The sequence below is a fragment of the Capsicum annuum genome, chromosome 11 (assembly GCF_002878395.1).
Source record: "Capsicum annuum cultivar UCD-10X-F1 chromosome 11, UCD10Xv1.1, whole genome shotgun sequence".
NCBI classification, from domain to species: domain Eukaryota; kingdom Viridiplantae; phylum Streptophyta; class Magnoliopsida; order Solanales; family Solanaceae; genus Capsicum; species Capsicum annuum.
Window position 1 is genome coordinate 58152311 of NC_061121.1, and position 14827 is coordinate 58167137.

Sequence of the window (14827 nt, forward strand, 5' to 3'; positions counted from 1 at the left end):
CAGAACTATACCTTGCTAGCAAATTTACTGAAAAGGCAATATCAGGCCTTGTAGTGTTTGCAAGATACATTAGTGCACCAATTGCACTAAGATATAGTATTTCAGGACCAAGGAGTTCCTTATTCTTTTCTTGAGGTCTAAATGGATCCTTATTCACATCAAGTGATCGAACAACCATCGGAGTAATTAATGGATGTGCTCTATCCATATAGAATCGTTTCAACACCTTTTCTATGTAGGCAGATTGATGGACAAAGATACCGTTTGTCAAAAGCTCAATTTGCAAACCAAGGCATAACTTTGTCATTCCGAAATCTTTCATCTCAAATTCTTTCTTTAGGTAATCAATTGTCTTTTGAAGCTCTATTGGCGTTCCAATAAGGTTTATGTCATCGACATAGATAGCATGTATAACAAACTCCGATATTTTTTTCTTTATAAAAATACATGGGCAAATTTCATCATTCGTATAACCTTCTTTAGATAAATATTCACTAAGACGATTATACCACATGTATCCAGATTGCTTCAAACCATACAATGATCTTTGCAATCTAATGGAATACATTTTCCGAGGCTTTGAATTATATGCTTTCGACATTTTAAATCGTTCGGAAATTTTCATGTATATCTCATTATCAAGTGATCCATATAGATAGACTGCTACTACATCCATCAAATGCATTTCAAGTCTCTTATGGATAGTGAAACTAATAAGATAACGCAATGTTATTGCGTTCATAATTGGTGAATATGTCTCATCATAATCGACACTAGGCCATTGTGAAAATCCTTGTGCAAAAAGGCGTTCTTTATACCTTTGTATTTTAGTTTTATCATTTCTTTTTCAAACAAAGACCCATTTATAGCCAACAGGCTTAACACCATTAGGTGTTTGAGTTATAGGTCCAAAAACTTCACGCTTGGCAAGTGAATTCAATTCAGATTGAATTTCTTCTTGCCATTTTGGCTAGTCATTTCTTTGTCGACATTATGTGATAGATCGAGGTTCAAGATCCTCGCTATCTTGCATGATTTTCGTTGCAACATTGTATGCAAAGACATGATCCACTACTATTTCATATTGATTCAAATTAGTTTCAACATAACTTGAATTTATGAATAGTTCCTTATTTTCTTGAGTCTCAGGCTCATTGATCCCTTCAGGGATATCAACATTGCTCAAATCTTGAGCTTCCATATGAGGATCTTTCGCAGAGTCATCTTGACCATTTGTTTTTTTTTCCTCAAATTTCGATCCTTAGAACCTAATGGTCTGCCACGCTTCAAGCGTGCTTTAGATTCATTAGCTATGACACTAGTGGATGGTCCTTTAGAGACATCAATTTGAATTGGAACATTCTCTGCAGGAATATGTGATTTGGTGATCCTTTTCAGATCAGTAAATGCATCCGGCATTTGATTTGTAATTTTCTGCAGATGAATAACCTTTTGTACTTCTTGCTCACAAATAGAAGCACCTGGATCAAGATGAGATAGTGATGGATTTTTTCACAAAATTTCTCTTTTGATATCACTATCTTCTCCCCCTAATTTTGGGAAAAATATCTCATCAAACCGACAATTTGCAAATCGAGTAGTGAACATATCTCCCGTTAATGGTTCAAGATATCGAACAATAGAGGGTGATTCAAACCCAACATAAATTCCTAACCTTCTTTGGGGGCCCATCTTAGTGCGATTTGGTGGTGCTATAGGCACATATACACCGCACCCAAAAGTTCTCAAGTGAGATATATTAGGCTCTTGACCCAAAATCAATTATAACGAAGAAAATTTATGATAATTTATCGGTCTAAGACGAACAAGTGTTGCAGCATGCAAAATTGCATGACCCCAAACAGAAGTGGGCAACTTAGTTTTCATCAGTAATGGTCTTGCTATCAACTGCAGACGTTTAATTAATAACTCAACAAGGCCATATTGAGTGTGAACATGGGGTACAGGATGTTCCACTCTTATCCCAATCAATAAGCAATAATCATTAAATGCTTGGGATGAAAATTCTACAGCATTATCAAGGCGAATAGACTTAATTTGATTATCAGGAAATTGTGCCCGTAATCGTATTATTTGTGCCAATAATTTTGCAAATGCCAAGTTACGAGATGACAAAAGGCACACATGAGACCATCTAGAAGAAGCATCTATTAGGACCATGAAGTATCTAAACGACCCACTTGGTGGGTAAATTGGTCCAAAAATGTCCCCATGTATGCATTCCAAGAACGTGGGGGACTCAATCTCAACTTTTGTTGGCGATGGTCTCACAATCAGCTTGCCTTGATAACAAGCATTACATGAAAATTCACCATTCGAAAGAACCTTCAAGTTCCTTAATGAATGCCCATTTGAATTTTCTATTATTCATCTCATCATTATTGATCCTGGATATCCAGACGATCATGCCAAAGTACGAAAGTATTGGAATCAGTAAACTTTCGGTTTACTATAGAATGTGCCTCAATTGTACAAATCTTTGTCCAATATAGGCCAGAAGATAAAGTAGGAAACTTTTCAACAACACATGTCTGCCTAGAGACATTCTTGGTGATACCAAGATATTCAAGATTCATCTCATCAAATGTCTTGATATGATAACCATTTTCACGGATATCTTTAAAACTCATCATGTTTCTCCGAGACTTGGGAGAGAACATAGCATTATTTATGACGAGTTTAGTTTCCTTGGGCAAGATTATAATGATTTTTTCGAAGCCTTCAATCAAATTAGCGTTACCAAAAATTGTAGTAACGTTAATCTTGTCCATATTTAGATGAAAAAAATATTTCTTGTCTTTGAATATCGTATGTGTAGTGTCAGAATCAATCAAACAAATATCTTCTTGAAAATTATCCATATCTTACCCTTAGCCTACAAATTTGAAATGGTAGTCTCGTACTGATAACGTATTATAAAACAAGAAAGAATAAAGAAGAAGAGTAGAGAGAATAGGGAGAGTAATTCTTATTTCTTCTCTTTGAGGGATGATTTACAATAAAGAACTTCTATTTATAGGAGGAATTTGCCCCTAGTTCCACACTAAAAGATAAATACATCAAATCCTGATAAGCATCAAATAGATCTTGATAGACATTCTCTATAATTGATATATCTCATAACAGTTGTATTTTTTTTAATAATTTTTCTAAATAAAATATTATTCATTACCTAATGCATTTTTCAAAGCATTAAATTTATTATATTCAAAGGATGATACAGTAAAATTACCCCTATCATTTATTGTTTCTTAAGGTGTGTATCAAGTCAAAAATGAACATATACATACCTCAACTTGTCCCCAATATATCTTTTAAACATTAACACCGACGTGACACATAAATTTTGGAGATACTTAAATGATCGTTTTGTAAGTTAGGAGTATTCAACTTATATAACTGAGACCAGTTGAGGAGACATGCATCTTCAAAGTTTGAGTGTTTAGTTATAAGTTGATGCCAAGATAAAATGTTTGTATTAAGCCTTTTTGCAAATTGAAAAGTTCTTGCATGAATAATTAAAGGCCTGATTAACTTTTAACAAAAAAAATTGCATTTCAATAACAAATATATAATCTTTGGTTGTAAAGGGCGAACCAATCCTCCAATGCTCCAATATTGCTACCTATGCCACTGTTTAATAGGTAGTATCCTACTAGCATCAAGGAGGATAAGATTTCACAAAATGTGATCCATGGCTCTCTAATTTAAATCATGTTTTGGTAAGAAAAACAAATAGTTCCACAAATGAACCATAAAAGTAGAAGATAGATGGCCAAATTCTAATGAAGCATCAAGAACCATGATAGTTAAACCTCAATTTCAACAAGTTGCTTCTGTACGGTAAATACAGAAAAAGTAAATCCACAATAATTATCTAATATCTGTATGAGATTATTCCTTCTGCCTTGGTGTTATTTTGTTCATATTTCAAGACAAGAACACCTCAACACTAGCAGTTGCCATCAACTGGCAGATTGGACATACACTAACCAATCCTTCACAATCTTTACATAAACACAAGTGTCTACAAGGCATCAATAAGATGGACACCTCCTTCAATCTGCATACCTTGCAGATAATGGCTTTTTTCGTCGACGTACACTTGCCAGAACCACTAGGGATGCTGAGCCTATCGTTTGGATCAATGTAGGATACAGCATCATCTAGCTCATTGTCTCCGCTCCCTTCTTTTCCTTGTTCAGCAGACTGCATCGCTTGCTGAAGGTTCATTTTTAATGTGCCGACTAAAGATTCGTTACATTTGGCTCTGTAACACCAATTTTGTGCCTCTGCTGCAACTTGCTTCATCCGTTCAACAAGTTCTCTGTTCTTCCGATTTATGTTCTCTAACTCAATATCCTTCTCTTGCAACTTAGTGCCAACATTTTTCTCGACTGCAGTCAGTAACGAAGCCATGTGTCTCTGCTTTATATCTCTCACACCTCTAGCCCAAGTTTCTTCCTGTAAAGGGCGAAAGAATTAACAACATTAAATTAACTTGGGTAACATATGATGTTTCAATAATTTGTACATGCGTAGGCGTTCTTGAGAAAAAAAAGTTAATGTGAACAAAATACAGTTAGTTCTTCTTTAAAGAAGTATTACTCCCTATTTTGTGAGCATAATCCTACTTAAAGACTAATAGAAATTATAATTTTTCACGATATCGGACCAATTCATGTAAACATTTCGTTAATTCGTTGCTCCTCTTTTCAATGACGCCAGCTATTATTTCCTTTCTTCCAGTGAACAAAAATATGTAGGTGTTTGCCTGACTAATTTCAAAGGTAAAAAGCAACTCATGCCTCGTTAATTCCTTGGATCATCCACATTTTTTTATAATGGCTTTCCTCAAAGATGCTGCATGTTATATCTTTTTATTTAATAAGATACCACAGTATCATAGGTGTGCGTCCAACCAATTCTAAAAATAACACCAAATTATTTTAATTTGTTACTTCTTCCAAAAATCTTGCAACTTCTTTCCAAAAGATGTTGATATGCTTTATTTGTGATTTAATACAAAGGAAGTGTAACCTAGCCTCAAATGTTCAGAAGAATGGTTGACCAAAACACATAGATAGCCACTCAAACTCGGTATTAGTTTTCATCTAGATACCTCAACAGCTCAATGAGAAGGTGAGCTACTAGACACTCGAATTATTTTCAAAATGCACCTATTAAAATGCCTCCAACTGACATGGCACAAAGTGTGTATCTCACTTGGATTTAAGCATGTGGATGGACTAACTAATGCTAAAATGGCTAAAGGCACCAAACATCATCTTCTCTGTCCACACTAATCTTCTTCCTCCTTCCATTCCCTCTAAGTCCCACAAAAGTGTTAATGCATATGTTACAACTGTGCATCAATCTTCGAAAGGAAAGTGGTGATTCAATAGGTTAGAACAACCAATTTCTGAAACCCATTCACAGTTTTAAGCATCTCACCCTTTTTAGGGCTTAAAATTTGTTGCAACTCTATTAAGGAAACAGTTCCTTGCAAAATTTAAAAGGGAGAAAATTTGGCCGTAGAAAAATCTATATACTAGAAGCTTCAATGTGAAAGGTGGAGAGCCTTCCAAACTTCGCTTGATCTCGTTTGATTAAATGAGTCTAAATATGAAGCAAACTTTGGCCTACTAAAATGATGGTTGAGAAAACCCAACATGGACGATGGACTGGAGTGAGAGGGAGGGCAAAGAGAAGAAAAGAGGATACAAATTGGTTGAAGAAGAAGAATTGGCCAAATTCATTTTAAAAAAAAAAAAAAATCTATTGTTTTTTCATAATAAAATTGTCACTATCTGATTGGTTGATCTAACACGTACTCAATCTCACACATGTGGCATGTTGGGATCCGACTGTTCAAGAGACACCTCTGCCAAGTAGAATTGTCTATGATCGTTAGAATAGTTAAGGTGTCTATCTGATAACTGGTGTGCAGTTTGAGGGGCGATCTGAGTACTTGGCCATTAAAATAGGTATGATTGAACTGTCGCCGGGGCGTTATGTGATAAAATTATGTATAACAAAGTAAAAACTAGTTCTATTGAATAGTAATAAGATCATCAATATTAAGCGAGAGCGATCATTGGCTGCTAAGATCTAATACATTTTCAAATGAGTGTTGCAGAGAAGTGGATGCTAAGATGGATATACATCTTTACAAGATTATTAGACAAGATTAAACATGACTACATTAGGCAGAAGGTGCAAGCAGCACACATAGAGGATAAAATGAGAGATGGGGGATAGTTTGGTCATGTACTATGTTGACCTCCAAATTCCTCAGTAAATAGGTGTAAAACCATGTTGAGGGTGTTAAGAAAACCATACAAAACAGATGGAGGAAAGTGTAAATCGTGTCCAATGTAAAGGATGTGGTTGATCAAGAAGAACTGGAGTGCCCATGGGAACTGAACGTGACATCTGAGTAGATTTGGCATATGGATTTTACTTTGGAGAAAGTACTTTGTATATATTCCTAGATCCTTAACTATTGTTGCACATCGTTTAGCAAAGTTTTCTGATTCTTTAGAGCAAGGAATATCTTGGGAGACGATATCCCAAGTGACATATAAATGACGTTGTGAACTCCGTCGGACATATAATGTCCTTGTCTGTTTTCATATCAAAACAGAAGAAGAAAAATAGGAAATAATGTTGGGAAAGGCAGACAAGGGCACAATCAAAATGCCCACAGGGTAGCAGCGGAAGAATACCCAAATCTAAACTTTTCCTTTCAACTTGAACCAAGAGGAGATAAGCAAATCCAAGCAAAACAAAATAATATGGCAACAAGAATAAAACCAATAACAAGAGACACCAAATTTACGTGAAAAACCCTTCAGTGTGAAGAGTAAAAAACCACAAGACCAAACTTCTACTATAATCACCAAAAGAGTTACAATATTGTTCTCCAAAATGGCCACCAAACAACAAGCAACAATACATAAACCACAGCACAAAAAACTAGAGAAAAAAAGGAGTGAAAGCACTAAAACACAGCTACTGTTCGGGAATGAAGAACAGGAGCTACAGGCCACCAAATCAAGCTCTGTCAGTTCCTAATCAAAGATTGAGATGAGAGGAACAAGCAGTCCAAAAATCAGCGCAATTGGACAAGAAACGAAGCGGAAATCGCAATTTGAAGTTGACAGTTGTGGTTGGAATTTAGGTGCGAAAATCTGCTATTGTTTTCTCTCTATGACTGCTGAAATTCTCTTTTTGTGATGATGAAATAAGACCTAAAAAAAATCAATATATGGGTCCCTTGCATTTTACACCCCAAAGTGTCTTCCTTTCTTTAACTTGCACCCTAGCCTATTTATTTTTACAATTTACACCCTAACCTCTTGGGTCCCTTGCATTTTACATCCCAAGGTGTCTTCCTTTTTTTAACTTACATCCTATCCTATTTTTTTTTACAATTTACACCCTAACCTCTTTATTTCCTTACAAAATAGTAAAATTATTTTTTAATGAGGACAAAATAGGAATAACAATATACTCCCTCCGTTCTATTTAACTCATTCCAATTTGACATTGCACATTAATTAAGAAAAACAATTAATAACATGATTATTTTACCATAGTACCTTTATTAAATAATGTTTACATTTTAATTTGGAGATAAAACAATTAATACTAAGGGTAAAAAAGAAAAAAAAAATTATCTTGTCTTGATTAATGAGATTAATGAAAAATAACAAGTAAAATCAAAAATCAAATTAGGAAATTTGGAACGAGTAAAATGGAACGGAGGAAGTATTATTTTTTAAAATTAATTTATTTAATTTTTAGTGTAGGAAGTTAGATGAAAAATTTGCAAACTCAAATTTTTAGAAAATTCCAAACGAATGCCATTTGAGTTAAGAGAAGATTGATATTGCAGAACTAGTGATATAGGAAGACATTGTTAAAGACAAAATTCCATCAATTCATGTGTTATATTTTTTGCTTTATTCTTAACTGCTGCTATTCTATTCATTCCTCAATATTTTGATCCTTTCTTTACGTTATTATTTTCTTTCTGACAGGTAGTATAGGTGATTATGATTGCATTAATATAGATATGGCTCCAGAAATTTCACTGCACCGTACTTTCACCATTCAGAAGCAACGCCACTACGAAATTTTAGCAGTTACAAATTAAAGTGAGAATACTTATCACATGACAATAGTTAGATGATAAATGTGAATGCAAGAACATATCTTGAAAGTTCGTTACACTAAAAATTAAATAAATTTATTTTAAAAAATAATATTTCCTCCATTCCATTTTACTCGTTCCAAATTTTCTAATTAGATTTTTTATTTTACTTGTTATTTTTCATTAATCAAGACAAGACAATTTTTTTCCTTTTTTACCCTTAGTATTAATTGTTTTATCTCCAAATTAAAATATAAACATTATTTAATAAAGGTACTATGATAAAATAGTCATGTTATTAATTATTTTTCTTAATCAATATGCAATGTCAAATTGGAACGAGTAAAATAGAACAGAGGGAGTATATTGTTATTCCTATTTTGCCCTCATTAAAAAATAATTAAAAAATAATTTTACTATTTTGCAAGGAAATAAAGAGGTTAGCGTGTAAATTGTAAAAAAAATAGGATAGGAAGTAAGTTAAAAAAAGAAAGACACCTTGGGGTGTAAAATGCAAGGGACCCAAGAGATTAGGGCGTAAATTGTAAAAATAAATAGGATAGGGTGCAAGTTAAAGAATGGAAGACACTTTGAGGTGTAAAATGCAAGGGACCCTCAATATATATGCCCTATAGTATTGGGCCTATGGGCATAAATGGGTTGGTCCAAATTGAGCTTTATTTATCCACATAGGAAGGGAAGAAGACCCAATAACCCAACAATTCTCCCCCTTCCGACTATGTAGAGAAGACCGCCATCCCGACGATTATGCAACAATCTTCAAACTTTCCTCTTGGCAAAGCTTAGTCATCCTATCGGAACCATTATCATCCGTATGAATCTTCTCAAGTTCAAGCAACTTAGGATCCAACACATCCCGAATCCAATGGTATCTCACATCAATGTGTTTAGACCGACCATGAATGTAGAATTCTTATCAAGATGTATGGTACTTTGATTGTCGCAATAAAGCACATACCTCTCTTGAGCACAACCAAGTTCCCCCAAGAATCTCTTCATCCAAAAAAATTCTTTACAAGCTTCAACGGCAGCAATAAGCTCGACTTCTGTAGTAGATAGAGCAACGAATTTTTGCAACCTAGATTGCCAAGACACAACTCCCCCTACAAAAGTAACCAAATACCCTGAAGTAGACTTGCGAGTATCAACATCACCAGCCATGTCTGAATCAGTATAACCACAAAGAATAGGTTTCCCTGTACCAAAACACAAACTCAGACTAGAAGTGCCACAAAAATATCTCATAATCCACTTCACAGCATTCCAATGTTCTCTTCCCGAATTAGAAAGAAAACGGCTAACACCACCAACAGCATGAGCAATATCCAGTTTTGTACAAACTATTGCATACATCAAACTACCAGCGGCTGAAGCATAAGGAACTTTCTTCTTATCTTCCTTCTCATCATCACTAGAAGGACAATGCTCCGGGCTCAATTTGTAGTGCATAGCTAAAGGTGTACTGACAACCTTAGCCTTATCCATGTTGAACCTTCGAAGTACTTTCTGAATGTACTTCTCTTGTGATAACCACAACTTCTTGGCCTTTCTGTCATGAACAATCTGCATGCCAAGAATCTGTCTTGCTGGTCCCAAGTCTTTCATAGAAAAAGACTTACTCAACTCTTGATTCAATTTTTGAATCCTGCAAGCATTATGACCAACAACAAACATGTCATCAACATAAAGCAATACAATAATAAAGTCACCATCAGAGAATTTTTGTACAAAAACACAATGGTCTGAAGTAATTTTCTTGAAACCCTGCTAACTCACAAAGGAACCAAACTTCCTGTAGCACTGCCCAAGAGCTTGTTTCAAATCATATAAGCTCTTCTTCAATTTGCAAACATAATTCTCTTTTCCCTTGACTCCAAAACCTTCAAGCTGCTCCATATAAATTTCTTCATCTAAGTCACCATGGAGAAAAGCAGTTTTAACATCCATTTGCTCAACCTCTAAATCTAGACTTGCAGCTAAGCCGGAACCACACGAATGGATGACAACTTCACAACTGGAGAAAATATCTCATCAAAATCAACTCTTTTTTTCTGGTTAAATCCCTTCACAACCAATCTAGCCTTGTACTGTGGAATTGGGTTACCATCTTCATGCTTCACCGAAAAAACCACCTGTTTTTCAAAGTTTTTGTCTTTAGGCAGCTTAACCAAATAAAAGGTATGATTATCATGCAAAAATTTAATCCCATCTTCCATAGCATCAAACCAATTTTCTTTTTCTTCACTTTCCATGGCTTCATTAAGACTCTCAGGTTCTCCCCCATCAGTCAAAAGTACATACTCACTGGGAGAATAACAAGATGAAGGCATTCTCTCTCTAGTAGATCGTCTGAGAGAACTCTCTGAAGCATCAACAACTGGTTGTTGATCAACCATATCAACTTGCACTGGAGCATTAACAACATCTTACTGTTCATTCTGAACATGATCATCATCTTCATTATCAACTTGATTTTCATCATCATGAAGATTTTCTTCGGGAGCAATAGTCAAAGGAATTGGATCAACATCAATTAAACTCTCACTGCTCTGAGAAAAGACTTTTTCAGCTTTGTCAAAATCTTCAATTGTTTGGTCTTCAAAGAACACAACATCACGGTTTCTAACAAGTTTCTTCTCAACTGAATCATAGAAACGATAGCCAAATTCATCTTGACCATAACCAATGAAGATACACTGCCTAGTTTTAACATCCAACTTTGACCTTTCATCCTTAGGAACATGCACAAAGGCTTTACACTCAAAGACTGATCAAAGAAACATTCTTACCAGACCAAACTCTGTCAGGGACATCACCATCCAAAGCAACAGTAGGAGATAAATAGATAACATAAGCAACAGTATTAAGTGCTTCTGCCCAAAATGAATCTAGCAGCTTAGCATCTGAAAGCATACATCTAACTCTCTCAACTAAAGTTCTGTTCATCCTCTCTGCTAAACCATTCAACTGAGGAGTTTTCGGAGGATTTTTCTGATGCCGAATACCCTACTCTCTGCAATATATATCAAAAGGGTCAATATACTCACCACCATTATCTGAGCGGATGCATTTCAATTTCTTCCCTGTCTGACTCTCAACCAAGGCCGGAAAAGCCTTGAACACATCAAGTACTTGATCCTTGGACTTCAAAGGAAATGCCCAGAGTTTGCGAGAATGATCATCAATAAAAGTCACAAAGTAAAGTGCACCACCATGAGACCTTACTTTAAAAGGACCACACAAATCAGAATGCACCAACTCCAGCAAATCAAGCTTTCTTGAAGGCGAATGACTCTGAAAAGAGACTATTTTCTATTTACCGGCTAAGCAATGAACACAATTTTTCAACTTTGCTTGTTTCACTCCAGAAAACAAATTTTTCTTAGCCAAACTATTAATCCCATTCTCACTCATATGCTCAGTCTTCTATGCCATAACTCTGATGAAGTATCATTCTCCACTAAGTTTATCAAGACTCTAGAAGTAGAGCCCTGAAATACGTACAAGTTAGACAACTTGTCACCTCGAACCACAATCATTGAACCTCTAGTAAGCTTCCACTGGCCAGCACCAAGGGTGTTAACCTCATCATTAAGGTTTCCTACAGAAATCAAATTCAGGCAAACATCTGGAGCATGCTTGACATTAATGAGAACTAGTTTAGAACCATTGTTACTTTCCAAACAAACAGTGCCAATGCCAAGTACTTTAACTTCATCATTATTGTCCATTTTCAACATCCCAAAATTACCTGGAGTATAAGAAAAAAATAATTCCTTCTTTAGCGTAACATGAGAAGTAGCATCAGAATCCACAAACCAACTAGACTCATCGCGAACAAGATTAATGGCATTCTCTCCACGCAACAAAAAGATCATCATTAGCAACAACAGCAACACGATTCTCATTATCGGCTTCTTTCTTTTATCGTCTCATATCTCTCTTATGCTTGTAGCGATATTTCATAATATGCCCCTTTTTGTTGCAATAGTCACATATAACATTCTTCAATTTGGACCTCGACTTGCTTCTACTTTTATCTCTATCATTAGGACCTCTGGACTTATTTCTCCCCCTTTCTTCAGTAACCAAAACGTCAGAGTGTGAAGATGAAGAAGATGAGGCCTGAGATCTTCATCTCATCTGTTCATTCAAGACACCACTCTTAACATATTCCATAGTCACAATACCACCGGGAGCAGAATTAGTCAAAGAAACTCCAAGAGCTTTCCAAGAGTCAGGCAGAGTATTAAGAAGCCAAAGTCCCTGAATTTCTTCATCGAACTTTACACCAATTTCGGACAGCTGGTCAAAGACACCCTGAAAATTATTTATATGATCAAAAATAGGACTGCCTTCTTTATACCTAATATTCATCAATGCTTAAGCAGGAACAACTTGTCATTGCTAGTCTTCGAAGCATAAAGTGTCTCGAGCTTGTCCTACAAACTTCTGGCATGTGTCTCATTCACAATATGATTTCTAACATTATCTTCTACCCATCGTCTAATATAGCCACAAACCTGTACGTGCTCAAATTCTCAATCCTCATCTGTCATGAATTGAGGTTTAGTAGACGCAACCACAGATAAATGCATTTTCTTGACAAAGAGAAGATCTTTCATCTTGCCTTTTCAAGTATGATAGTTACTACCATTCGAACACACCATCTTGCTCATATTTGCCTCCATCGTTCAAATCAACAATCAATAACAACCTCGCTCAGATACCACTTTATTGGGAAAGAGGCAAGGACACAATCAAAGAGCCCGACAGGGTAGCAGCGAAAGAATACCCAAGTCTAAACTTTCCCTTTCAACTTGAACCAAGAGGAGACAAGCAAATCCAAGCAAAACAAAATAATATGGCAGCAAATAAATCACCATACAAATACGATAAGACAAGAATAAAACCAAGAACAAGAGACACCAAATTTACGTGAAAAACCCTTCAGTGTGAAGAGTAAGAAGCCACGGGACCAAACTTCCACTATAATCACCAAAGAGTTACAATATTGTTCTCCAAAATGGCCACCAAACAAGTGTCAAACAACAAGCAACAATACATAAACCACAACACCAAAATCTAGAGAGTAAAAGGAGTGAAAGCACCAAAACGCAGCTACAGTTCGGGAATGAAGAACAGAAGCTACAGGCCACCAAATCAAGCTCCGTCAGTTTCTAATCAAATATTGAGATGAGAGGAACAAGCAGTCCAAAAATCAGCTCAATCGGACAAGAAACGAAGCGGAAATCGCAATTTGAAGTTGACAACTATGGCTAGAATTTAGGGGCGAAAATCTGCTATTGTTTTCTCTCTATGGCTGCTGAAATTCTCCTTCTGTGATGATGAAATAAGACCTAAAAAGATCAATATATATGGCCCATAGTATTGGGCCTATGGGCATAAGTGGGATGGTCCAAATTGGGTTTTATTTATCCATATTTATCCATATAGGAAGAAGACCCAATAACCCAACAAATAAGAATCAAGCATACTAAAAGTGAGTGAATGGTATACAAACTTTCCTTAAAAGGACATTTATGTTGGAGAACCAATTCATCTGGCTCAAATCCTTACTGACAGTGTGAGAATAAAACATACTATCAAACATATATGCTTTGATTCAGTTGAGAAAACCAAAGAACCCTCTCTCACCCCCACACCCACCCCCACAAACCCCCAAAAAGAAAAAAAAATCCACCAGAAAAGCAAATATGTCAGATGTTAGGCAAATGTTGTACCATACCTGAGTCTTAAGATATTGATCAAATTCTTTCTTCTGGCGCTCCATTTCTGTTTTAATGTTGTCACCAAGAGACATTATAACTGATGTTGATGTATTCATACTTCCACTTGCGGAAGTGACAGAGGAGTTGGGTTTATCATCATCATATGATAGCTTTAAACCAGTCGATACAGGATTTTGTGCAAGAACATTAGCTGGCTGTTCAGTGTCATCATGAACCAAATTATGATTCAAGGAAATGTGCAGCTTTTGCTGCCTGGAAACATCTTCTGCTTCCCTGCCTCGTTTATTATGCCGAATCAGGGGCGTAAGATGCTCATTTACAAAATAATTTACAGGATCAGTAGTGGAGTCAAGTGGGACTGTAGCAAATGAAAGAGCACATTATAAACACTTTATAACAATGTACATATCAGCATGAGTTCATTCGTGGAGCAGAAAGATTAGCATGCCTAGAACTAATTCAAGGGAACATCAAACTAGAAATTGAGTGATGCCTGAGAATTTTGCAGCAAGATCCCACTGGCTCTTGTTATCTTTGAGCATAAACTTAGATGAAAAATCTATAATAATGAAGTTTTCCTCTTCAAATCTAAGTTGATATGTTCCTCGCATATTTTCAATTAGTACACCAATGTTCCAGTTTTAGCAATCTCAGTTAATATAGGGCTAACTTTTAACTCCAATTCTAAGTTGCTCAAACTCTCCAAACGTTCCATTAGGTGTTTGTCGGACCCACCGAAAGCTATGCATTATGAAATGGGTACGGCATCATCTTTCGAGTGTCCAAGCAACATGGCTCCAATTCACTATCTAACCATATTATTGAATTTAAGAAAGCTATATTTAAGGCATATACTTTCACAAAAATCCCAACT

General features: G+C 35.7%; 1 protein-coding gene across 1 annotated transcript; it reads right to left on the reverse strand.

The window, feature by feature from the left end:
• Positions 1 to 3799: 3799 nt before the first annotated feature.
• LOC107848161 (probable BOI-related E3 ubiquitin-protein ligase 3) lies at positions 3800 to 14333 on the reverse strand (the record flags this gene model as incomplete). Its single annotated transcript, XM_047400132.1, has 2 exons — positions 3800 to 4485; positions 13950 to 14333. Coding segments are annotated over 2 exons (918 nt in total), but the record flags the coding sequence as incomplete, so codon positions are not given.
• Between the last annotated feature and the right edge of the window lie 494 nt (positions 14334 to 14827).